Source organism: Littorina saxatilis, linkage group LG1 (genome assembly GCF_037325665.1).
Source record: "Littorina saxatilis isolate snail1 linkage group LG1, US_GU_Lsax_2.0, whole genome shotgun sequence".
In the NCBI taxonomy this organism is placed as follows: domain Eukaryota; kingdom Metazoa; phylum Mollusca; class Gastropoda; order Littorinimorpha; family Littorinidae; genus Littorina; species Littorina saxatilis.
In genome coordinates this window covers 101,145,725-101,172,977 of record NC_090245.1, presented here as the reverse complement: position 1 = coordinate 101,172,977, position 27,253 = coordinate 101,145,725, and the positions used below count along the sequence as shown (strand labels likewise).

Below are 27,253 nucleotides of genomic sequence, written 5' to 3'. Positions count from 1 at the left end.
CACGTTCACATAAAATTTGAGCCCGGTCACTTTTATAGTTTCCGAGAAAAGCCCAACGTTAAGTTGTGTGTTGCCGAACAGAAAAGGCTAGTTATCTTCCTTGTTTTTCTGATAACGTTCGTAAAAGGCTACAGATGTAAATACTTTGATGTAAAGAATAATCCTACAAAGTTTCAATCACATCCGATGAACTTTGTCAAAGATATAAAATGTCCAATTTTTCCTTTGACGCTGACCTGTGACCTTGAAAAAGGTCAAAGGTCAACGAAACCATCGTTAAAGTGTAGAGGTCATTGGAGGTCAAGACTAAACAAAATATGAGCCCGATCGCTTTGATAGTTTCCGAGAAAAGTCCAACGTTAAGGTGGTGTCTACGGACGGCCGGCCGGACGGCCGGCCGGCCGGCCGGACAGACTAACACTGACCGATTACATAGAGTCACTTTTTCTCAAGTGACTCAAAAAACCTGCCGGGGACCCTTTGGGGTGGTCGCTTTGGACAGGTGGTCATTATGGAGAGGTGAATTATAGAGAGAAAAAGCCTGCCGGGGACCCTTTGGGGTGGTCGCTTTGGACAGGTGGTCATTATGGAGAGGTGAATTATAGACAGAAAAAGCCCGCCGGGGACCCTTTGGGGTGGTCGCTTTGGACAGGTGGTCATTATGGAGAGGTGAATTATAGAGAGAAAAAGCCTGCCGGGGACCCTTTGGGGTGGTCGCTTTGGACAGGTGGTCATTATGGAGAGGTGAATTATAGAGAGAAAAAGCCTGCCGGGGACCCTTTGGGGTGGTCGCTTTGGACAGGTGGTCATTATGGAGAGGTGAATTATAGAGAGAAAAAGCCTGCAAGGGACCCTTAGGGGTGGTCGCTTTGGACAGGTGGTCATTATGGAGAGGTGAATTATAGAGAGAAAAAGCCTGCCAGGGACGGACCCTTTGGGGTGGTCGCTTTGGACAGGTGGTCATAATGGAGAGGTGAATTATAGAGAGAAAAAGCCTGCCGGGGACCCTTTGGGGTGGTCGCTTTGGACAGGTGGTCATTATGGAGAGGTGAATTATAGAGAGAAAAAGCCTGCCAGGGACCCTTTGGGGTGGTCGCTTTGGACAGGTGGTCATTATGGAGAGGTGAATTATAGAGAGAAAAAGCTTGCCGGGGACCCTTTGGGGTGGTCGCTTTGGACAGGTGGTCATTATGGAGAGGTGAATTATAGAGAGAACAAGAAGGGCAAAGCCCATACGACTCACATGCTTGACCTCAAATAACTAAACCTAGCAATGACATCATACACTAAGAACTGCTTTACACATTTTTCCTACCAAAATACATGTGACCTTGACCCAAGGTCAAGGTCATCCAAGGTCATGCAACACAAAGCTGTTAATTCAAGTACAATGGTGCTTATTGGCCCTTTCTACCATGAGATATGGTCACTTTTAGTGGTTCACTACCTTATTTTGGTCACATTTCATAAGGGTCAAAGTGACCTTGACCTTGATCATATGTGACCAAATGTGTCTCATGATGAAAGGATAACATGTGCCCCACATAATTTTTAAGTTTGAAACAGTTATCTTCCATAGTTCAGGGTCAAGGTCACTTCAAAATATGTATACAATCCAACTTTGAAGAGCTCCTGTGACCTTGACCTTGAAGCAAGGTAAACCAAACTGGTATCAAAAGATGGGGCTTACTTTGCCCTATATATCATATATAGGTGAGGTATTCAATCTCAAAAACTTCAGAGAAAATGTGAAAAATGTGAAAAATAGCTGTTTTTTAGACAACATTTATGGCCCCTGCGACCTTGACCTTGAAGCAAGGTCAAGATGCTATGTATGTTTTTTGGGGCCTTGTCATCATACACCATCTTGCCAAATTTGGTACTGATAGACTGAATAGTATCCAAGAAATATCCAACGTTAAAGTTTTCCGGACGGACGGCGGGACGGACGGACGGACGGACGACTCGGGTGAGTACATAGACTCACTTTTGCTTCGCATGTGAGTCAAAAAGCCTGCCGGGGACCCTTTGGGGTGGTCGCTTTGGACAGGTGGTCATTATGGAGAGGTGAATTATAGAGAGAAAAAACCTGCCGGGGACCCTTTGGGGTGGTCGCTTTGGACAGGTGGTCATTATGGAGAGGTGAATTATAGAGAGAACAAGAGGCGAAGCCTTCAAGGCTCACGTAAGAAATCGACAAACAGTAACACAAACTCAATCACTCCGTCACACATACACACACACAGACACAGACACAGACACACACACACACACACACACACACACACACACACACACACACACACACAGTAAGCATAGGTGAAACTATGCAAGAAAGCGAGACCCTGGATCTGCCAAGAAGTCTCGGCCCGCTCACAATAACAATGACCGAGACTTTCAGTAATTCCTTTGCGTGACGTCTAACCCTCTTACGTCATAATGTGACGTCTTCAAATAGTTTCTATCACACACGTCGAACACTTTTGACCGAGACTGACGTAATCCATAGACTCGGAAATGTTAAAGTTTCTACCACAGACATACACACATACATACATACGCACGCACAGACAGACAAAGTTTATCATCGCATAGGCTACACTTACGTGAGCCAAAAAGCCTGCCGGGGACCCTTTGGGGTGGTCGCTTTGGACAGGTGGTCATTATGGAGAGGTGAATTATAGAGAGAAAAAGCCTGCCGGGGACCCTTTGGGGTGGTCGCTTTGGACAGGTGGACATTATGGAGAGGTGAATTATAGAGAGAAAAAGCCTGCCGGGGACCCTTTGGGGTGGTCGCTTTGGACAGGTGGTCATTATGGAGAGGTGAATTATAGAGAGAAAAAGCCTGCCGGGGACCCTTTGGGGTGGTCGCTTTGGACAGGTGGTCATTATGGAGAAGTGAATTATAGAGAGAAAAAGCCTGCCGGGGACCCTTTGGGGTGGTCGCTTTGGACAGGTGGTCATTATGGAGAGGTGAATTATAGAGAGAAAAAGCCTGCCGGGGACCCTTTGGGGTGGTCGCTTTGGACAGGTGGTCATTATGGAGAGGTGAATTATAGAGAGAAAAAGCCTGCCGGGGACCCTTTGGGGTGGTCGCTTTGGACAGGTGGTCATTATGGAGAGGTGAATTATAGAGAGAAAAAGCCTGCCGGGGACCCTTAGGGGTGGTCGCTTTGGACAGGTGGTCATTATGGAGAGGTGAATTATAGAGAGAAAAAGCCTGCCGGGGACCCTTAGGGGTGGTCGCTTTGGACAGGTGGTCATTATGGAGAGGTGAATTATAGAGAGAAAAAGCCTGCCGGGGACCCTTTGGGGTGGTCGCTTTGGACAGGTGGTCATTATGGAGAGGTGAATTATAGAGAGAAAAAGCCTGCCGGGGACCCTTTGGGGTGGTCGCTTTGGACAGGTGGTCATTATGGAGAGGTGAATTATAGAGAGAAAAAGCCTGCCGGGGACCCTTTGAGGTGGTCGCTTTGGACAGGTGGTCATTATGGAGAGGTGAATTATAGAGAGAAAAAGCCTGCCGGGGACCCTTTGGGGTGGTCGCTTTGGACAGGTGGTCATTATGGAGAGGTGAATTATAGAGAGAAAAAGCCTGCCGGGGACCCTTTGGGGTGGTCGCTTTGGACAGGTGGTCATTATGGAGAGGTGAATTATAGAGAGAAAAAGCCTGCCGGGGACCCTTTGGGGTGGTCGCTTTGGACAGGTGGTCATTATGGAGAGGTGAATTATAGAGAGAAAAAGCCTGCCGGGGACCCTTTGGGGTGGTCGCTTTGGACAGGTGGTCTTCTTCTTCTTTTCGATCGCCGATCACACTTGGAGTCCAGATCTTGAGATATAATTAGTGGTCCTCTGCAGCGCAGCCACTGGCCCGTACAGCTTGTTGTGCAGGGACTCCGGCATTGGCCAGATTTCCTCTCTCAGCACCTGGTGGTTCCTGCAGTCTCGTAGGATGTGGGCAGTGTCCTGCTCTGCTTCCCCACAAGAACACATGGGGGAGGGCACAACATGCAGCTTCTTGTGGAGATGCTGGTTAAGTCTGTTGTGTCCCGTTCTCAGGCGGAAGATGACCACCTGCTGTGGTCTGGATAGCAGGTGGTAGCTGTCCTGTGGCTGGGGCGTCCTGTGCAGAGACTTAATGATGGTCTTCATCTCTGTCAGGCTCACAGGGTTGTTCTCTTGCTCATCTTCTGCACCCAGCTTTGCCATCCTGTCCGCCTCTTCGTTTCCTTGTACACCACAGTGGGAGGGGATCCATTGCAGTACTGTCCTCAGGCTCTTGATGTTGTGTAGAGCGTGTTCCAGCTGAGGCAGTTTGCTACTGGTCATTGCTTGTAGTACTGACAGAGCGTCAGTCAGGAAGACCACCTGGTTGTCATGGTTGACTCTGTCGTTGATGGTGTATGCTGCATGGATCAGTGCCTGTACCTCAGCTCTGTAGTTTGTACAGTGGAGGCCTGTTGGTATAGCCTCTGCTTGCCTCTCTCCACTGGGGTACTGGACATACACCCCCGCTCCTCCATTTTTGACGGCCTCTGTGGCTGACCCATCAGTATACACCCGTATCCATGCTTCTTGGGGGTACCTTTCTTCAAGCATGGCAAGAGTCAGGGCTTTTTTCGTCACATTGCTCTGCTCGTCCTTTGTTGTGAGGTAGGGGACACGGGTCTGTATGTCCAGGTTTCCTTGTCTGTCTTCCCAGGGTGGGGCATCAAGGGAGAAAGATGGTGGCTCCACTAGCTCTGGCATCTCTGTCTGATGTTTCTTCTGCAAAGCCCTTGCCTCAAGAGCGAAGCTTGATCTTTTCAGCCTGCCTGAGGACATCTTCTTGAGTCTGTCACTCATTGGATGGTCATGAGTGCACTGGTACTTGGTGGCTTGTACCATTGTTTTGCAGTCTCGCCTTTTGCTCAGTGGAGGAATGCCAGTCACCTGTTCCATCTTCTGTATGGGTGTTGATTTCATTGCGCCCGTGATGATTCTCAGCGCTTGGTTCTGTACTTTGTCTAGGGCCTGCTGGTGTGTCTTGGCTGCTGTTGCCCAAGAGCTTGATCCGTACTCAAGGTGCGGTCGTACAGTCCCCTGGTAGACTGATTTCAAGATCTTCTCGTTTGCACCCCAGTGTGATCCTGCCAGCTTCCGCATGATGTTTAGTTTTCTCCTGGCCTTTCCCTCTGCATTCATGATGTGTTGTTTCCAGGTCATGCGCTTGTCATAGGTGACCCCCAGGTATGTTTGCTGGTCTTCAAATTTCAGGGGTGTGTCACCCAAGGTCAGTTTGCCAGGTGTCGCTTTGGCAGAGAGTGTGAAGAGAGTGGCAGTGGTCTTCTCCCTGTTGATGGTCACACACCAGTCTTCCGCCCACGCTGCAACCTTTTCTAGGGCAAGTTGCATCCTGTAGGTTGCTGTGGTTGCATACTCTTCCGAGCACCAGAGAACAAGGTCATCAGCATACAGTGCCGCTTGGACTCCCTTGGGCAACTCTGGTACCAGGTCGTTAATGAAGAGTATGAATAGCGTGGGGGAGAGTACTCCTCCCTGTGGAACTCCTTGGCGTAGTAGCACCTTTCGGCCACAGTGACCGTCCACCAGCACTCTGGCCTTTCGGTTGTGCAGGTACGACTTGGTCCACTGGTACATGTTGCCTTTGACGCCGGAACGTAGGAGCTTCACAAGGAGTCCATCTTTCCAGACCTTGTCGAAGGCCTTCTGCAGGTCAATGAAAGTGGCCAGGGTGACCTTCTGGGCCTGGTAAGCATCCTCTATGACCTGGCTAAGGTGTGTTGTCTGGTCCTCCGTACTTCTGTGCTGTCGGAAGCCGGCTTGTTCTGGGACGATGATGCTTTCTGATTCCAGGTACAGCTGCAGGCGCTGGTTGACAATGCGCTCCATGGTTTTGCATACGCAGCTTGTCAGGCTGATGGGTCGGTAGCTCAGGGTTTTGGTCTTGTTTTTCCCTTTCTTTAAAACTGGGATCATCCTGGCTTCCTTCCAGCACTGAGGTACCTGTCCCTGTCTCCAGCTGAGGTTGAAGATGCCCAGTAGTTTCTGGAGGGCCGAGTTGCCTATGTGTTGCAACATCTCATTCGTAATGTTGTCTGGACCTGGAGACTTCTTCTTTTTGAGCTTCTTGATGGCATTCTTCAGCTCGGCCATAGTGATGTTTTGTTGCATGGCATCCTGGACGTTTCTTTCTGTTCTTTCTCTAATTTCTGTTCTGACTTCCTTTTGTAGAGGCAAGGGTATGGTGGTGTCGCTTTCTCCCCGATATGCTTGGGCGAAAGCATTGGCAGCGGCTTTTCCGGTGAGTGTTCTTCCTTCCTCCTCCAGGGTGATCTTCTGTCCCTTGTTGCCCTCTTCATTCAGTGCTCTTGTAAGTTTCCAGAGCTTTGTTGTGTCTTTTTCCATATTGAGCCCTGCCGTCTTTTCTCTCCAGCCTCTTCTCTTGCACTCTAGCTTTGTCTTCAGATGTTTTGCTTTGCTTTCTTGGAGTTTGATGTTGTTCTCCTGGCTAGGGTTCGTCTCTGCCTCTTCTCTCATTCTTGTGAGTGCATCGTGCGTCTTCTGCAGCTCATCGGACCAGTATGGGATGTAGTCCTTCCTCACTCCACGTGGGATGCTGTCCTTGGCTGCCTGGATTATGCTAGCATTGAACTCCTTTATCACGTTGTTGATGTTTCTCCCCTCTGTTTCTATGGCTCTGGTCAGCTCATTTGTTCGTATGTTGAACAGTCCCCACTTTGCCTTTTTGTAGTTCCATCTCGGGTGTTGTGGATGCTCAGATGCTGAGTCTCTACTGATGGTAAGGAGAACTGGGCGATGGTCGCTTCCACCCAGCTGTTCATCCACTTTTCTTGAGATGTTTTTGTGGATGTCATCCGTGCACAATGCCAGGTCTGGTGTTGTTGTTGAGTGCCAGCGGCGCGAGTAGAAGGTAGATGGATCTGTGGGGTCGTTGACAAGGATCAGGTGGTTGTCGTCCTGCCAAGATTCAATGTCTTCTCCTCGCCTGTCTAGTGTTTTATATCCCCAACTCTGGGACTGGCTGTTAAAGTCTCCAGCGATGAGGAAGCCGCTGTCAGGGACCTGGATTGTGTCAAGCGACAGCATCTTGTCGTTGGGGCAGTAGTAGTTGACGATGTTCATCTTGCTGTCATTGGTCGTTATCTTGACTTCTATGTACTCTGCTTCTTCCATGTATCTGTTGGTTTCACTGGCATTTATGTTGTTCCTGACCAGAGTCATCACTCCTCCTTTCTTCCTCCCTTGTCGGTCACTCCTGAACACCTGGTACCCTCGGATCTTAAAGGGCTTCCCTTCTTGCAGGTGTGTTTCCTGAATGCAGCAGATGTTGACGCTGTTTTCATAGAGGAAGTGCTCTAATTCTTCCTTCTTATTGGATACCCCCTCTGCATTCCAATGCATGATGTTAATAGTGGGGTTGTCCTTGGCTCTGCTGTTTTTCCGGCCAGTCGCTTTCCTTTCTCGTCCCCTGGCTCCACAAGACGAGATGAAGGGACCTCCAGTAGCTGAGGGTGGACTCCTTTGAGGCGCGGAGCCCGGCGCTGCACCTGCCTGGTGGATCCTCACAGGGCGAGCACCATTACTGTCAATTCTGTTTCCAAGTGTCATAATGGCAGTTGATGCGTAGTGTTGTGGTTTGTTGGAGTGCGCCGTGCGGCCCAACACATACGTCTTCAGCACTCGAGGTTTCTGTCAGGGTTACCTCACCCTTAGCTCATGGCCCAAGGACCTGCCCTGTGAGCACAAGGTTGGTCCATATTAGTCTGGCCTCTACCCTTCGGCCTGTCCAGCTTGGGAAGCCCTGCCAGGAGTTTACACTCCCGCTGGCATAGCTCTTAGGGTCACCGAGACACGCAAACCACCACACCACGTTAAGGAATGGGCCATGTGGTGGTGGACAGGTGGTCATTATGGAGAGGTGAATTATAGAGAGAAAAAGCCTGCCGGGGACCCTTTGGGGTGGTCGCTTTGGACAGGTGGTCATTATGGAGAGGTGAGTTATAGATAGAAAAAGCCTGCCGGGGACCCTTTGGGGTGGTCGCTTTGGACAGGTGGTCGTTCTCCAGAGGTGGTCGCTAGGGCAGGTTCGACTGTACAATCCTGACTTTCTTTTTCTCTTCAATTTACAACCTTTTTGCTGTGCAGCTCCCCTTTTCTGAACATCTCTACATCAGCTCCAAGTGTCCTCTATGAGTGTAGAGATGCGCGCATGTGTGTGTCTGTGTGTGTGTGTCTGTGTGTGTGTGTGTGTCTGTGTGTGTGTGTGTGTCTGTGTGTGTGTGTCTGTGTGTCTGTGTGTGTGTGTCCGAGTGCGTGACTCCCTGCGTGCCTGTCTACATGCATGCGTGCCTGTTTGTCTGTATTTCTGTCTGTTTGTCTGCATTCCTGTCTGTTTGTCTGTATTTCTGTCTGTTTGTCTGCATTTCTGTCTGTTTTTCTGTCTGTTTGTCTGTATTTCTGTCTGTTTGTCTGTATTTCTGTCTGTTTAATGTAAATAAACAAAATAAACAAAAAACAAAAACACACACAAAGCAAGCAAACAAACAAACAAAAAATTCCTCCCTCTTGCAACTTACCATCTTCATGGACTTCTGGCATGACAGTGTGACACAAGGCTAGCGTTCTGAAAAATGCGTGCACCTGTTGTTCCCCTTGCTCTACTACATTCAGCAGCTCCTGGTCATAAAACTCAAAATTTTTCTCAGCGTACGGGTTTCCAGAAAAGTCCACTTTGGGTGTATTCTGCAACGGAAAAAAATAACAAAATGTTAGCAACATGAATAACTTTTGCTGACATTCCAGTGCCCTTTACAAAAATGAGAACAGGTTACTGTTGAAAAAAAATCCATATCATGTGGTTGAGTGTTAGCTTTTTTCCATTCTGGAATACTTAAGTCATCGTAGAGACCAGGTAATATTATTCCTACCAATCGAAAAAAAAGAAAACTCGCATAAAACTTTACTTTTTATTAAATCCATTCTCGCTGAACACTGCCGCTGGAATAGGAAGAAGAGATGACACTACCGGTAATGTTAAATCAGTTCTGCATGACGTTACATTCAAGTAACTGGAACAGACATAGCTGTCAACATTTTGAGGGTACTACTGAATGTTTAAATGACAAAGAAACCCTGCAGAGAAGTAGCAGAGAAAGGAAAATATTGGAGACCTCCACTGCTGTATTGTCAAATGTTATGTAATATATTACTCTGTTTAATTAGTGAACAATCTAATCTCCAATCACTTAACTCGATGACAGTGCAATGTATCATCTTTCAACCAACCAATCAACCAATCACTTAACTCGATGACAGTGCAATGTATCATCTTTCAACCAACCAATCAACCAAGCAATAAGCAAACTGACAAAAACCAAACATGCTTGAAGTCAAAAAGAAAACAAGAGATTGACGTTGTCATGGAATTTTGGCGTAACTCTGCGATTTTGATGTTCTTGTGCTTTAGACTAAGTAAAACATTCTCCATGAGAAATCTTCTCTCAAATACGATTGACATCCTGATTTAACATTGTTTTACCCAACCAGGTACAAAAATAAACACTATTTCATAATACAAATAATCAGTTTTGGCTGTCCTGAAAAGCTGTCATTGGAACAAGTTACGCCAACATTCCATGACTATGTCGAGATGTAACATTTTAAATAAGAACAAAACTACTGACACAATCGCTCAAATTCAACTTGTGAGGGAGTCAGACCAGCAATGAACACGTCTCAACAACTGAGAACAAACCAGAATGACAAAACCCACCCGAATCCAACTTGCGTAGAAACCAGTACTGCAATGCACAGGTCTGAAAGAAGGCATGTAACACAAACTCATGCAGAAAAGGAAGCCAGAAAACTTCAAATTTCCTTGAAACACTTGGGGGCAGTAAACAAGCGCTTAACCAGCAACACGAAACAACAAGTTGACACACCAGGTGAATTTTGCTGCGGAACATGCGTTTCCAGGCGAGGTGAAATTTGACGGAGGTGCTCAGGTTAACAGGGTATGCAGAGCCCCTTCGATAAATAGAACACTTTCGTTGCTCTGTACACCCAAAGGTCTGGCCGTACATCTCTGAGTCACAGATCATAGGATTGTCATCCCAGCCGGAGCGTTTTAAGACTTTGTCTGGCGTGCTGGGATGAAAATGAGGGTGAACTACATTGGGACCGTTCACCAGGCGGCGTGCTAGGTTGTGCGAGAAGGACTGTCTCAATATGGAAGGTGGAGGTGGAGCTTCAGGTTGGCCGACGTTGTTGTCAATGTTCTTTGCTGGAAGGGAATTTCGTCTCTTGGCTTCTTCTGGCGGAACTTTTCTCTGTGGACTGTCCAGTACTGGCGAGGAGGAATGAACCGTAAGCCGTCTAGGAGCAAGGCAGTCAACGTTAGGTTCTTTCACAGGCAAAGACAAAGTGCTTTCATTTGGGAGCTGCAGCAGTTGTTTTCCATCCACACTTGTAGAAAAACTTTCTGACCTTGCGCTTGCCATGTCTCTCTCAGGCTTGCTCATGTCCTGGTGTGTGATGTCATTTCATCTCATTAGTCAAAAGGTTTTCTTATGTGTACTTAACAAACAAACTAAATACCCATGAAAGCACAAAACACAAATCAGCCCACTTTGCAAACAACATGTACACAAGAGTTGCACGAGAGGTTAACACAAACATGTGCACATACATACATACATACATCAGTCATGCACAATTGTACTCCACGTACACGCCTTGGCAGTCACCACAGACTGAAAACGTGTGTGAAGCACTCAAGACCAAGACACAATCAGATAGTAAGTACGGACATGCAGGCACAAGTACATGTGAGAACAAAAATACATACCTCATTGACATCTTGAGGATTCCCTTCCCTGTCTACTGGGTCACCATAGGACTTGCCATTGATGGAACATTTGTTGAAGCTCATTATATTCTGCAGAGAAAACAATGAATGAGGATCACAAAATTACCATGGAATTGTCTCTCTAAAAGGTGGAGCTCAGGAACAGACTGAAGACTGAAAGACTAAAAATGTTACTGTCCTTATAAAAACCAGGAAAATGTAGAGATTTTTATTAAAGGCATATGTACGCGCTCCCGTGTTTACAAAGTGTAGTTTGCCCATAATCGATGTCAAACGCACCATAAGACCATATAATGACGATATGTCACCATGCGCGGACCATAATACATGCATTACAGCTTGTTCTAGCCTCTGAAAAAGTGAGGATGTCAACAAAGCCGCGGTGTTAGCTCCCTTGCATCAACGTTACATGTGTTGCCAAATCTATAAATAGGACGATCCAGATCAAAATGAAAATTAACATATCTCAACATTGAAGGGGTCCTAGACCACAATATTTTGCAGGGAACTTAATTTAGCATGTCTCCAGCAGTTGGTAAAGCAATTAGCGTGTATAGTCATCGAGTACATATGCCTTTAATCTCTCTTTCTACAAGTACTTACCAGTTCCATTTAACTTTGCATACCATGCTAATAACTCAGTAAAAAACTTTATACCATCAAGCTTATACCTCTATGTGGCATAGCCCGGTTAGTGTGCTATCTCCTATAGCCCGGGCATTTCCCGCCACTGGGATGGGCGCCTCTAACAGCCCATAGCCCGGTGACTCATAGCGGTATTCCCCTGCCATGCACTGTCGGGCGGTTATAAAACATAAAACAAGTCGCGTAAGGCGAAATTACTACATTTAGTCAAGCTGTGGAACTCACAGAATGAAACTGAACGTAGTCCGCCGCTAGTGCAAAAGGCAGTGAAAGTGACGAGCCTGTTTGGCGCGGCAGCGGTTGCGCTGTGCTTCATAGCACGCTTTACTGTACCTCTCTTCGTTTTAACTTTCTGAGCGTGTTTTTAATCCAAACATATCATATCTATATGTTTTTGGAATCAGGAACCGACAAGGAATAAGATGAAATAGTTTTTGAATCGATTTCGGAAATTTAATTTTGATCATAATTTTTATATTTTTCATTTTCAGAGATTGTTTTTAATCCAAATATATACTGTTCAAAAAAAGAAACGCATAGCTTGTAATATTTGGTTAATTTAGTTATATGGCTACAAGGATATCCACCAAACTGCAGAAAATGTTTATCTGGTCGTCGACCTTTCGTCCATTGCCACAAGTGAGCTCTGCACGTGACGCATGCGTTATCAGTGGCTACAATGTCAAAATTGCTCATTTGGCATGACCACTCGTCATGCTTCAGTGTAATGTCGTGAAACTCGGGGAATATTGAGCTCTCACCATGTCTTCCAAAACCCATAAAAGCGGATTGTTCGCCACAAAGAAATCAGACGACAATTCAGCGACGAAAGATGGCCCGATTGAGCAGAGAAGACCGCCAAATTGCATTGGGTCGTTTACAAGCAGGCCAAAGTCAAAGTGCAATCGCCAGGCACTTCCACGTGTCCCAGGGCACCATCAGTAGACTGTGGGTCAGGTTTCAAGCCACTGGCTCCGTTGCTGACTTGCCACGAGCGGGAAGACCAAGGGCGACAACTGCTGCTCACGACCGCTTCATACGGCTCCGCCACCTCCGGAATCGTTTCCTGTCGGCCTCATCTTCTGTTAGGCTCTCCCCGGGCCACACCGATTATCGGACCAGACCGTGCGGAACCGCCTGCATGAAGCTGGTTTGAGAGCTCGCAGACCTCACAGAGGAGCTGTCCTCACCCGCCGCCATCGCCAGAACCGAGTGCAGTGGGGCAACCAGCACCTTCGCTGGACCGTCCGGAATCACTGGAGACACGTGTGGTTCAGCGACGAGTCCTACTTCCTGCTCCAGCGACATGATGGTCGGAGGAGGGTCTACCGGAGAGTAAACGAACGTTACGCGCCCAACTGTGTGGATGAGGCACCCGTTCATGGTGGTGGAGGCGTCATGGTGTGGGGGGCGATCAATACCGCTGGAAGGAGCACCCTGGTGCACGTCCAAGGGCGCATAACTGCCCAGCGATACGTGGAGGAAATTCTGCGCCCACACGCCCTTCCTCTTCTGGCTGACCAGGATGCCATATTCCAGCAGGACAACGCTCGCCCGCACACAGCACGACTCACCACCCAGTTCCTCACCGACCACCATGTCCAGGTGCTTCCCTGGCCATCCATGTCGCCAGACATGAACCCGATAGAACACCTCTGGGATGAATTGGACAGACGTGTGCGCAGGCGAGAAGAAGCGCCGGCAAATCACCGCGATCTATTGCAGGCACTTCAGGAGGAGTGGGACACCATCCCACAGCAAGATATCCAGCCCATGCCCAGAAGGTGCCGGGCAGTTGTTGCTGCTCAAGGCAGTCACACCCCCTACTGACTTGACAGCCTCGGCACCCAATCGTATTGATTGACTGATTGATTTGAAGATGCAAATGAACTGTGTGTGCATTCAACTGTGTCCATACCAAATTTCAAACAAATAATCTAAATATTGGATTTTCTGTTAATTTTTTCGAAAAATAAAACAAATTTGGCAAGTAGCAACTATGCGTTTCTTTTTTTGAACAGTATAACATATGTATATGTTTTTGGAATCAAAAAATGATGGAGAATAAGATGAAATTGTTTTTGGATCGTTTGATAAAAAAATAATTTTAATTACAAGTTTCCGATTTTTAATGACCAAACTCACTCATTAGTTTTTAAGCCACCAAGCTGAAATGCAATACCAAACCCCGGCCTTCGTCGAAGATTGATTTGCCAAAATTTCAATCAATTTAATTGAAAAATGAGGGTGTGACAGTGCCGCCTCAACTTTTACAAAAAGCCGGATATGACGTCATCAAAGGTATTTATCGAAAAAAAGAAAAAAACGTCCGGGGATATCATACCCAGGAACTCTCATGTCAAATTTCATAAAGATCGGCCCAGTAGTTTAGTCTGAAACGCTCTACACACACACACACAGACACACAGACACAGACACACACACACACACATACACCACGACCCTCGTCTCGATTCCCCCCTCTATGTTAAAACATTTAGTCAAAACTTGACTAAATGTAATGATCACCTTTACTAAGAATTAAGAATTGGACTAAACAAAAATGTTAAAAAAATAAAACATATCACACTTACTAAGAATTGAGAGTTGCACTAAAATACATCTGAAATTCCTAAGCAGCCACTCAGCACACACACACACACACTAGTGACACACACACACACACACACACGCATGCACACGCACACACAAAGAGTGCCTGGCTAATCAGAGATGTACAGTCCTGAGACATCCTGCTTGCTGGCTTGCGCGCAGAGAAAATTGTTCCCTCTTTATCTTCACTCTCGCTTGCTGCAAAATCCCTCACGCGGAGGGTTTTTTAGACAGGCCAGGCACTGGTTTTCTCTTGACTGTGTACTGCATACAGCCCAAGATACATACCTGTGTAAGAGTGCCTGTTTTATCAGAGAAGATGTACTCTATCTGTCCCAGCTCCTCGTTGAGGGTTGTGGTTCGTGCCTTGGCAGGCGTGTCCTTTTTGTCATAGTACATCTTCATATCCCAGTTGATCCACAAGCTATGTGCAAGACGGATTATTTCAACACTGAAACAAATCATACAAGAAGTCTTACTGACAGTCAAGCAACAATTTTCAAGGCATAACCCTTTGTTTTCACGTAACGTCATCAAATCTGGAATGCGCCCCACACCTTCCCAGCACTGAGAATTCGGTTATCTAGAGCAGCCATCTATAAAGCTGAGAAGGTGTGGCCCCGGCGGCCGTTTTCCTTCCCATGCCAAGGTTGGTCGCAAGGCGTCATCTGTGACGCACTGTGTATGTAATTGTCTCATTTGGATGAAAACTAAAGATCCTATCTTATGGGGAATACAGAATCTTATGTCTTATGACCGTTCACTTCAAGTCAAACTTGAGGCCCTTTGGTTCAAACTGTGCAGTACCTCATCTATCCCCCTCTTCTCCTAAAATCCTCAAAATTACTTTCCCATCATTGCAAACACAAATACCTTAGGCAGTACATAATTATTTTCATGTTGATTCGAATTCTCAAGCACTTCAAGCCAGCCGGACGCACACAGTCACTGGGTTCAACCTCATGCAAGGCAACACACACACACACACACACACACACACACACACACACACACACACATACACACACACACACAACACCCCCCTCCACCCTATCCCACCAGCACCACCTCCCTTTAAGACTGGCCCACACACACGTGACCACCTCCCCAGACTCACCTCACATAGAGTGAGATAGGCACTACAGTGTTGAGGATGATAATGTAGGACAGAAAGACGAGCAAGGCGATGGTCGTGGAACCGCTGCCCTTAGCCTCGGGGATGAAGTATTCCCAGGGGAGGAACACCTGAAAGTCGTGGCCCGTCACCGCTTCCCACACGCCGCACGCCACCGTACAGATCAGGCACATTGTGACCAGAAACATAAAAATCTGGAACAAATCAAAACCAACCAATTTAAGCAATGGATCATACAAAGGAATTCTGTTTGGTTTAAACAGTGTTTTATTTAACACTTCATGGATATAATATATAATAATTCTGTTTAAATACAAACTGCTTTTAAAACACGCTTCCTACACGCCACCGTACAGATCACGCATGGTGTGAGCAGAAACAAAATGTATCCACCTGGATTAGGGTTTATTTGGTTGGTTGGTTGTCAGTCCATCTGATTGTTTTCTAACATATCATAAAAGTCATCAGTTTTCATTTTTGAAATATAAAAGACCCATGCACGAATGTACTTAAAACTGGATATCATTTGCAAACGTATCAACATACGACAGACAAACAGAACACATTAAGTTAGAAACATTTTATGTCCATGAAGCTAAAATCCTTGCTGCGTGATGAAGAAAACACTTACACCAATAATCAATTTGTTCATGAATCTGTCTATGCTGGTGCGCTTGAACTTCGTTTTTCCGCTGTTCATCATCAGCTTGGTGTCTCGGCCTGCGAAGATAACGACCCCGAAACACCATTCTGTGTTCCGCAACACACAGCCACGCAGCAGAATCTTCTCATTATCCAGCGAGTACGTCTGTTCTTTCAACTGCATCTTGCCGTCGAACTTGGACAGACGGTTGTTGGGGGGTTCGCTGATTATCTCCGCTAATGGGAGGAAAAGACAAAATGACGTTGAAATTTTTCATACATCGTGAATTTCATTGAGCAAATTGATTGGTGTTATACAAACACCACATCAATAATGCAGGCTAGGTTACATACAGTTTCAAACATGAACACAAAACAAGTCATTGGAATGATTCAGCATAGAATGACAGATCTTCTTCTTCTTCTTCTTCGTTCATGGGCTGAAACTCCCACGTTCACTCATGTTTTTTTGCACGAGTGAATGTTTACGTGTATGCATTGACCGTTTTTACCCCACCATTCAGAAAGCACACGACGATTTCGGGGGAAGCATGCTGGATGTTTTCGTGCGTCTATAACCCACTGAACTCGGACATGGGTTACAGGATCTTTTCCGTGCGCACTTGGTCTTGTGCTTGCATGTACACACGAAAGTGGATAAGGCACTAGCAGGTCTGCACATAAGTTGACCTGGGAGATTGGAAAAATCTCCACCCTTAACCCACCAGACGGCCAAGGCCGGGATTTGAACTCACGACCCTCCGATTAGGAGACCGATGTCTTATCCACTACGTCACTGTGCCCGTCATGAATGATAGATCTTTTCAAAATAATTTAATTTAAAATGTTGGTCAGTCAATTTAAAATGTTGGTCAGTCTTCTAAGTCACAATTATAGATACACAGACTTCTCAATAGATTCAAGAAATATGACACGTTTTCAGCTTCACTGCCACATAACGGTCTGCAGTCATTGGGAATCAGTGCTATGTGACATGCTTTCAGACTTCTCAAGAAAATACAACTTTTGTGTTTGAATGCTAGTTCTGAAGAGAAGGCAAGTATAATCCAAGGTGTTGGGTGTACTTACCATCAAAAGCAGCCATCTTTGCATGGTCATTAGACAGATCTGATGTGACTTCTAACGCCTGCCGGACCTTCAGGTTGGTCTCCCTGGTAACAGATGGACAAGTATTACTGGACTTGGACAACTTGGAAAACAGACTTAGAATAACAGAGTTCGAAAAAACAAAACAAAAAACAGACTCAGAAATCCAACTTACAAAAGACTCTGACTCACGCACACACATACTAACATAAGCAGCTAACACACAAACTTTGTGCACAAGTAAACAAGCGTGCTATCGTACCCATCAACAGACTCAGAAATCTGACTTGGAAAACCGACTCTGACTCACGAACACACATACTAAAATGCAGCTTACACACAAAGTTTGTGCACAAGTTAACAAGTGTGCTATCTTACCCATCAACAGAATTAGAAATCCGACTTAGAAAACAGACTCTGACTCACGCACACACATACTAACAAGCAGCTAACACACAAACTTTGTGCACAAGTAAACAAGTGTGCTATCTTACCCATCAACAGAATTAGAAATCCGACTTAGAAAACAGACTCTGACTCACGTACACACATACTAACAAGCAGCTTACACACAAAGTTTGTGCACAAGTAAACAAGCGTGCTATCGTACCCATCAACAGACTCAGAAATCTGACTTGGAAAATAGACTCTGACTCACGCACACACATACTAACAAGCAGCTAACACACAAACTTTGTGCACAAGTAAACAAGTGTGCTATCTTACCCATCAACAGAATTAGAAATCCGACTTAGAAAACAGACTCTGACTCACGTACACACATACTAACAAGCAGCTAACGCACAAACTTTGTGCACAAGTTAACAAGTGTGCTATCTTACCCATCCAGCTCAGCTGTTTCAATGTAGCAGAGACTGTGGGGCTCACTGGTGGACAGCACCATGAGGTCAGCCTGCAACAACACAACAATTAGTACAAAATAATCTAGAGATAAGTTCATCATCTGTTTCATGTGTCTGTCTGTCTGTCTGTCTGTCTGTCCACTTCAAAGACCTTTGAGTCGTCGTACTGTAAATGTAAAGTTTGGTTTTGTCAATAATAAACGTTCCAATTACCTACCATTCTTGGTTTTTTTTAATTTTGAATTTTGGAACATTGGCAGCCTATCTGTTTTTAGAATTTTTTTTCAAGAATTAGCACTCTTTTCTTTGGCGTACGTACTTATTGCACTTCAGGGATTTTCTCACAGAAATTTGGACTGCAGTTCTTGGGGATAGCATGGAGTGATGGAGCCACACTCGTCAATATTTTTTTTATTTGATTTATTTTAAAAAAACTAAAAAAATATTTGTGTGCATGCATGCATGCGTTCATGTAGTTCCAGCTCTGCAGGGGCTTTTACTGTGAGCTTGGTGTCTTGTTCCTGCACACGTGTACACACCGCAATGTTCGGACACCAAGAAAAGTTTGCACAAAGGCGACTCCGGGAAATAAATTTTAGCTAGGTTATTAAACTCTGAATTTCTTATGCCAGTACTCAGTTACACATATTGCATAAGCAGAATGTAAACAAGAAGCCAGATAAGGAGAGACAACTAAGCCCCCATATGGATTTCTGTATCTTCTTCTTCTCCTGCTTTCATGGGCTGAAACTCCCACGTTCACTCGTCTTTTTGCATGAGAGGATTTTTACATGTATGACTGCTTTTATCCTGCCATTTAGGCAGCCATACGCGGCTTTTTGAGGAGATTTTCTGTCTCAAAATAAACTTACATTCTCTAGCCTACTCCTCTTTCTCTCTTCTCCTTTATACTCTCCCTATCCCCCCGTCCCCCCGCCCCCCCCCCCTCCCCCCTACTAAGTCAATATACATGTCGGATTCAGGTAATTCATTTTCTGACATATCAGTGATTACTTATCAGAAAACATAAGGAGACAACATATATTCTGGAGACAAAAACCATGACTGCTTCTAATGTCTATATCGCTTCTTGATAGTTCACATGTATTCAAGAGACTGCCACAGCTGTTGCTTGTGCAATCATAAAAAAAATCAATCAATGGCTTCAGTTTAGAGGTGTTAAATTTCAACTGACTCAGGCTTCATGGAGTTCTTTTGAAGAACTTCTATACGTTCTCATTAGTGTTGACTGTTGGTTTATTGTTACAACAAGCTGTGTTATTTTAATCGGTTCACACTCAGTGTTTTTGTGCCCTGAATTGTTTTCTTCTACTTGAAGGCACATAACATAAATTGATTCTGCAAATAACAAAAATAATAATTAAAAAACTCCCACTCTGCACAGAATGCAGCATTAGGCATCCAGTTGATTTTTGGATCTATGTTCAATTGGAAAACTGCTCTAACCACCTGTACATACCTGGAAGACTGATTTGTGGTATTGAATATAATCATTTACCCAGAAATGATATTCAGGTATTTTTGATAGTTTCAATTTCAATCAAGGATGAGCCCGTGTGTGTGTGTGTGTCTTTGTGTGTGTGTGTGTGTGTGTGTGTGCGTGTGTGTATGTGTGTATGTGCATGTGTGCGTTTGTGCGCATGTGCATGTGTGTGTGTGTGTGTGAGAGCGAGCGGGCGTGCTGCGTCTGGTTCAGTGAAGGATTTCTCAGAAAGTCTTGATGTTTTTAGTGCAATTGTGAACTGTAAGTGAATTAGATGTATTTTATGTTTTAAACTGCCTCAGACACTTCAAGGCAATTTTCCTTGTTTTTAAAAGGACATTAAAATGTTTGAGTCTTGTGTTTCTCACATTATTCCATCCTCACTGAGTGAGTGCAATGTAAATTTAACCAAGAAGAGCAGAAATTGCTCGAATTTGAAACCCTACAAAACAAAACAAAATTTATTCAGTGAGCAAACTTTTTTCTTCAGACCTGTTGCATACGAAGACAATGCAAATTAACCTGAAAAAACACCTTAGCAGATGCCGTAAATACTTACCGCCACATTAAACAAAACAAAAAATTCAGGTAGTAAAGTTTGATATTTCCCTATGCGAGTCCTTATATCTCAGAAAAAAGCTGATCCCCACACACACACAAATTTAGAAAAATAAAATAAAATAAAATAAATACTTACCGCCACAAAGTCATTGTTTTTCAGCCTGATGATGTCCCCCACGGAAACCTTGTGCCAGCGTTCTTCCACTATCTCTCCGTTACGCAAAACCATCGATGTACGGTTGTTTACTTGAGCATCACTCCGATGTCGTTGCTACAATGACAGAAGCTTGTGTCACACATAGAACGTAAGAAATTCAACACTTTTTTTGTTTTTACAAAGTAACTAAAATATAATCCAAGTGAATAGTTTCAATAAAAGCAGTACATATTTTATGACTACCTCAACTGTTGATGGGGGGAAAAAATCTTTCTTTAGAAACATACAGAGAACCATCACAGAGAAAAAATGTTTCTTCAGTTTACTTTTATTCTGAAAGCTTATGCAAGGCTAATCCTATCAAATAACAAAACTTTGAAACTTAAGAGTATTAAAAGTTTAAGACTGATCTTTTATTAAAAAAAAAAGAAACTAACCACAACAACAAACTTTAAAAATTTAAAGAGAGAGCAAAGTTTCTTAAACATTAGTACAAACATGTCCTGGTAGACAGAAATAGGAAAATACCGAAAAGGACAAAGTTAATGCTTAATTATTCTACTACTGTATACACAAGTAAACCAATGTTCTAACCATGAAGCAAAATAAAAGGGATCAGACAGGAAAAAATCCTTTACCAAAATATAGCGGGATAAGGTGAAGGTTTTCAAGTGGAAACTACAAACCATCCCATAAGTATTAAATCAGTAGAAAAAATTGACAGAAAGAAAGTAAGTATACTATTACACTCATGAAGTTGAAAGTAGTTTTACTAGTACTTTGCCCAGTTTTATTAGACTCTGCATGTACCTAATTCCTAAATACTTTATTTCTTTGTGTCGTAACTCTTATTAGCCACAAAAACAAACAGCACATACTTTTTTCATTTTCACATTAAATCGAGTATTAATGCAATCCATATTCAACGCCAAAGCAGACACCTACAGTTTCTTCTAATCCCTTTAAGTGAACATTTAAAGCAAAACACAGGGAAGTTTAATTTTGATACAGGCAATATATCGATCTATTCACACTAATTACAGATAGAAGCAATTTGCCACATAAAAAAATTTCATAGGAATACATGGATATATATGGGTAAAGCAACTGAGTTCTAATGATGCGTTATTTTATCAATCTCTTTTGAAAAGACTTTTTCAGCAATATTATTCCTATAATGTTACGACAAGTTTCGTCAAAAACACGTCCCATAATCCTTAAAATAAGTTCAGTGACGACTCAAAGAATATACAATTTGTATAAGGGAGGTTTAGGTGAACAAGAAGAAAATAATTGTTTCTACCTTCATACAGCGTAATCAAAATGTTAGTGAAACAAAATGAAACCCAACTTTCTAATTCTATAAATTCCTGTTGACCATCACATAATTATATGATATTAATATACCAGGAATCCCAGATGCTAAAATATTGTGTAATGATACTACAAATAACCCATTTGGCATATGAAGATCCATTGAACTAATAACATTATAATAACCGTACTTCCGGGACTATAAGGCGCTTCGTTATAAAGGGCACAGCACCCACTTTTAAGGTGAAATTGAGAAAAATCCACACAATAGGTGCTTCTGATGTAAATGGCACACATAATAAACTATACCTAATGAAATATAGATAAAGTATTTAGCCAATTTTACAAATACATAACTAAATAACCAACTAAATAACTAAACTAATTTCATCTTGGAAAGATTGGCTCTGCCTTCACTGTAAGTTCATTCAGGGTAAAGCATATCAAATACCTCTGAAATTAATGTCAAGAACCACTATGTGTAACTCAATTTGACTTAAAACAGAAGAAACAAACACAAAAATGACATCACATCTTTTTAAACTGAAGATAGACTTCAATTTTTCAAGCTTTTTCTTTAATGGCAACTAGGAGAAAGGTAAATAAACTGCAGAGGATATAATTCATTCAGATGGAAGTTTACAAAAACACGTTTAGCCCAAATTGCCCCCCTCCCCCCCCCCCCCCCCCCCCCCCCCCATACATAGACAATGACTGAAATAAAAGTAAAGAAACTGTTATCTTAATTTAACTTTGCTGATCTAGTATCCGAGGCTCAAGGCGATGACAATAGCGCAATTTCAATAGATCTTCATCTTTCAGCTTTGCTGATCTTGTATGAGGCAGAAATAGTGATGACAATAGCACAAGTAATTCATCAGGTACTGATCTGCTGATTCTCTTTCGTCATTGCTGATTGTCTCAGTTACACGCATGTGACTTGCACATTTCTAGTTTCGATACAGTCGAGAGCCCGTCTTTTGTTCTTGAAAAGGGAGCATCGATTTTAAACCTGTGAAGCAAGTGGCTGTAATCAATAACCGCAGAAATCGTGATCCATCCCGCACAATATTGTTTAACCCGCCAGTACAAAGTGCATTAACATTGGAGTGCAAAAACTGAGCCTCCTCTTTTTTCCTTCGTTGCTTTTCCCGCCTTTTTTTCTCTCTCACTTTTTTCTATTTTGTGTGTATTGTTTTGTTTTCGTTACCTGAGAAAAAGACTTCTCCCATCCAGGAGTATTGATCTTGTGTGTTTTCTATGCAAGTCCACTACAAGAGTTAATAATATGGTTGACAAACCTCCTCGCATTCAAAAAAACAAAACAAAAATTGTTAAAATGATGCATATATCTAAGTGCATCAGATCTTGAGAGCAGGTTTTAAAAATCATTATGCAGAATACATACACTAGGTTTTTATGTGTGATCAAAATTGCAATCTTTCACCGTACATTTGTTATATGATACTCTATTTTTAATCATCCTAAAATTCCTCTTTTCCGAATGAACTACATTTTTGGATGTTGTGAGGAAAAGGAAAATTGGAGGGAAAAAAAGGAGAAAAACATCTGGCAGGACATTATTAGTCTTCGTCTCAAGTCTACAATTTCATATGATGAAGCCGAAAAGGTTAGTGCAAAATATTAGTCCTAAATTGGGTGTTAACCATCCCTAACCTGCCACCTTAAGATAAAAACGAAAAACAGGATAACAATCTGGCACATCCCAATACTGCTTAGGTCAAACCACACAGCAATTTCTCATAAATTCACACCTATTATCTATGGTGTTTTTTGTCTTTAATGTTGTCCACTCCAGATGTGAGCCTTATACTAAGCATCGTTTAAGATATTACAAAACAAACCAAAAAATAAAATAATAAACAGTAGGGATTCGTACTCGGCACTTATGGCCTAACTTAAACAATCGCATGTTTCACTAACTGTCTACACAGCCAATGGAAAAAGCATGCTGACAATTGGAAGGTCACATCGACACCACACAATACAGACAACAGGAAACATGACACCATGTCAGGGCCATGGTTCCAGGTGAAAATTAAATAAAGGAAAACAGAGCCAATCTCTCTCAAGAAATGCCACTGCATTATGCACCAAAAGGGCACTGCTGGTGTATTAATTGTGGTCAGCAATTATTAGTGCGTGAATAATTAAGGAGTACCTATGCTGAGGCAAACACTCATTTCCTCTTTCAAGTTACGTGTGGGCATGCATGGCACACCTTGGGAGGCCTAATTTCTTTTCGCACTCTCGTCTACTTCAACAGAAATCTATATACAGAACGTGAACACAGGAAGGCATCGTCATGGAGACATTGTTACCTCTGTGTGCAAGTGCTTCAGCAAAATGGCAGTCTCTGTGCGGAACTGTACACGGTTTTCCAAGCTTTCCACAGAAGTACCAATACTAAGTTAGTAGCATGTGCAGAAATGTGAAAATAAGCAAAAATTTGCTACGATTAAAAGATTGATAGATTACTTATGAAATATTGATGAAGTACTGTGGGGCTGTGAGCATAATCATTAAACTAAAAAAAACTGTTTAACAGTTTCAAAAACAGTAGAAAAAAAATTAAAATAAAATCTATATTAAAATCTCAGCAACTTCAACAGTCTCGTTTGAAGATTAAAAAAAACAAAACATCTGCAACAATTACTGAGGAATATTTCAGTTGCAATCGAAAGCTAAAATACTTTTGGCTTCATCTTATCTGCTGGTGGGCATGAAAAACCACTTGAGGTCGTGCACAGAGACTGTTCTTTTTGCCACAAGCCTTGGCAGACTTACAATGTCGTCGACCGCATCCTTTGCCGCGGTAACGAGAAGCACTGCCACCAGTGGGATAATGGTGGTGAGGGGAGTCAAGGAGGAGATAACTGGCATCAACTGAAGACACCCCGCCAGCGCACACCCAGATTAACCAGCCAATCAGCACCAAGGAATTGACAGGACAGACAGACCGCAGATAGAAGAACAGCAAGACAAAATCAAAATGACAGCAAGGGAAACAGCAGAGGGTATTGAACAGAAAGAAAGAATTAGCACTGCACTATCCCTTTCTGACATTCATTCAAGTCCACTCCTGCATTTGTTGCTGTATTGACAAATAGCTCTTTTTTCTCTTATTGTCAAAATCATGTTTATCTGTGAATTTCTCAATTTCAGAGTGTTACATTCAAACAAACAAAATACAAGAAGTGGGAAAATGAATGTCCAAAATGGATTTTTTTTAAACAGCACTCAGATAAAATAAAAATAAAAATAATCTGAGCTGATATTTGGAAATGAAACCATAGGGGAAAGGCTGCTACATTCCCAGGACTCAAAATCATATCCCCTGGAGAGTCTGTGCCTCAAGGTAACAGTCTGGAATCTTCTCTTTGGAGTCATATTAATACAAACAAAAGAACAGTATATCACACAGAAGAAAAAGAAATAGTGTCGATCTGCCTCCACAGGTTTATCTGTCAGACAAAGTGATCAAAACTGTTGTTGTCAGCAAAAATGTGGGTTATACAGAAGTGTGCTCAGCAACCATCAGGTTTCATAGACATATTAACACCGCAAAGACTTGTTGAGAAATGAAACATCATCTTGTGCTTTCCTTTGATGCAACCAAGCTCTCTTGTGTGACAGGGGTGGGGTGGCTAGGCATTGGATTTTATTCTACACTTTAGGCCCCCCCCAAAAAAAAAGGTCTGTTTACGGTAACCCGACCGACCCTATTTTTTTCGCGCGACCCTAGACTTTTTTTTTGGCATTTGGGGGAAAAAAAAACCAAAAAAACTTTTGTTTTTTTTGGCAAAATAACTTAAAAATATGTGTGTTTTTTGAAGAAAAAAAATGAATTCCTGACCTACCGACCCTATTTTTTGGGCCTATGTTACCGTAAACAGACTATTTTTTTTTGGCCTTACCATAATCAATGTTGTTGCTGGTAACCGGTTCACACTGTTAATCTGTTTCAGCAGTAAACGTTAATTCATTCCCTGAAAATTTAGAGTGGTCTGAGCACTGTTCGCTTTCTTCCTTTGTTGCCCTCATCAATGTTTCATAAGCTAGCTTAAAGTTCCACTTGAAAAATTCTGTCAGAAAAAAAAGTTAATGAATCATATTAGCTTTTCTACTTTCCTTTCAATAACGGAAAAACATTTCCAATCTACTGAAACACTAATTTGGGACTGTTAATGTTAGCTCTAGAAAAGTTGGAAAAATATCCACGTCTAATCTGGTCTCTGCTAGGTTGAACTTGTCAAGCATAAGTTCACTATTTGGTACATTACTTCTACCAAAAGAAACTATTTTGAAGTTGAAAGTTGTTTATTAACAATTCCAAACAAAGAAAACATGAGTGAGCAATTCACTAAGGTAAGTACATGTTATAAATCAAACTACCAGAAGTAAAACTAAAAACTTCAAATCCTCCCATATTTCTTATTTTCAGAGAAAAATGCCAGAATTTAGCATTGAATCTGAAATCTGTATTTGAATAAGAAACTCTGACATTCAAAAATGGCATTTGACTGAGAATGCAGTTTATTTGAAATGAAGCTCTTGGAGCTTATGCATAGGACCTGCGCTACAAAGTCAATATGGCATATCTGTCCCCTGAGCTGGCAAGTAAAGACAACAACAAACTTTTCAGTCAATGACAGCAGGCTAATTAATTTATTTGAATCAATTTACGTCACTCTTGGTTGCAAAGGAAAACAGCTTCTCCGTCGCATAAACAACCTAAATAGAATGACAACAGATGATTTACGTGACCTAGATAAAATCTTCTCCGGAAGAATCAATCTCTCATCACCCCGCAAAGAAGGCATGCATAATTCAGCCTGCACGAAGAAACTGCATGGCAGCTGTGTGACACAGCTGTATACCTAGGCGGAGTAGCAAGCCTACCGGACCAGAGAGAGGTTGACAGAGGGTTGAGAGAAATATACAAATTATCACACATGCAGTGAGCTAGTGCACTAAAGCAGGTGAGGTGACAGCCATGCAGATCAGGCAGGCTGCATTAATCATTACGGTCAGGTTTCTCCAATCGGCACTGTCTCACTAGAACTAATTGTTTTACAAGACTTTCTCTCAGTTCATAAACAATTACTCCACAAAACATACTTTACCCCTTTTTGACCGTCTTCAACTTACAAATCCAACTTCCCCCATCTTTAACAGACTTTAAACAAACAAAATTAATCATCTTCAGTTTGATCTCAATAGTTGAAAAAAATTCTGAAGATGTTCATGTAAAATTACTCCGTAGACCGATGCTGAAAGTGGAATACCTGACCGTTTTACGAAAGCTGACAAGCACTCAGTGCTACAAAAGAATTAGGTGTGTATAAACAGCATCATCACTACAAAACAAGGGTGAGCTGTGTCCACTACAAGGTTTACACAAACCATTAAAAACAGAGACAGAAGATACGTGGGACAGCCAGAGTCAAGATCAGGCACCACAGGCAGGCACCAGTGGAGCTGTGCAGATCCACACCCACATACACACACACAAAAAACACAACACACACACACACAAGGTGCCGTTTTGCTGCTCGCACGAGCAAGAGCGCTCGTCGACTCAGACTTACAAAATCGTCAATGGCTTCCTTTATTCCCGAGATGCTGAGTACGAAGACCAGGGGAATAATAGTGGCAACAGGGTTCAAAGAAGACACAGCCGGTATCAACTAAGACATTACAAACAATTCAAAGCAGTTAAAGAAAACCTGTTCAATCAGGGTGAGAACGTCTTTGTGGACAAACAAACAATCATCTGTAACATGCAGCATTGGTTCTT

At 43.1% G+C, this 27,253-nt stretch overlaps 1 protein-coding gene across 3 annotated transcripts in view; it reads right to left on the bottom strand.

Moving 5' to 3' along the window:
• Nucleotides 1–27,253, bottom strand: part of LOC138947480 (phospholipid-transporting ATPase ID-like) — an 87,555-nt gene that overhangs the window by 21,057 nt on the left and 39,245 nt on the right. For 2 of the 3 annotated variants that reach the window (XM_070318972.1, XM_070318958.1), the window contains exons 6-14: nucleotides 24,241–24,339; nucleotides 20,098–20,232; nucleotides 17,876–17,946; nucleotides 17,016–17,098; nucleotides 15,916–16,163; nucleotides 15,267–15,478; nucleotides 14,438–14,600; nucleotides 10,871–10,960; nucleotides 8,601–8,766 (exon numbers count right to left, since the gene is read on the bottom strand). In XM_070318972.1, the coding sequence (XP_070175073.1) occupies nucleotides 8,601–8,766; nucleotides 10,871–10,960; nucleotides 14,438–14,600; nucleotides 15,267–15,478; nucleotides 15,916–16,163; nucleotides 17,016–17,098; nucleotides 17,876–17,946; nucleotides 20,098–20,232; nucleotides 24,241–24,339 (1,267 nt within the window). Of the gene's footprint in view, nucleotides 1–8,600; nucleotides 8,767–10,870; nucleotides 10,961–14,437; nucleotides 14,601–15,266; nucleotides 15,479–15,915; nucleotides 16,164–17,015; nucleotides 17,099–17,875; nucleotides 17,947–20,097; nucleotides 20,233–24,240; nucleotides 24,340–27,044; nucleotides 27,144–27,253 lie in introns of all 3 variants that reach the window. The other variant, XM_070318963.1, reaches the window with a different exon arrangement.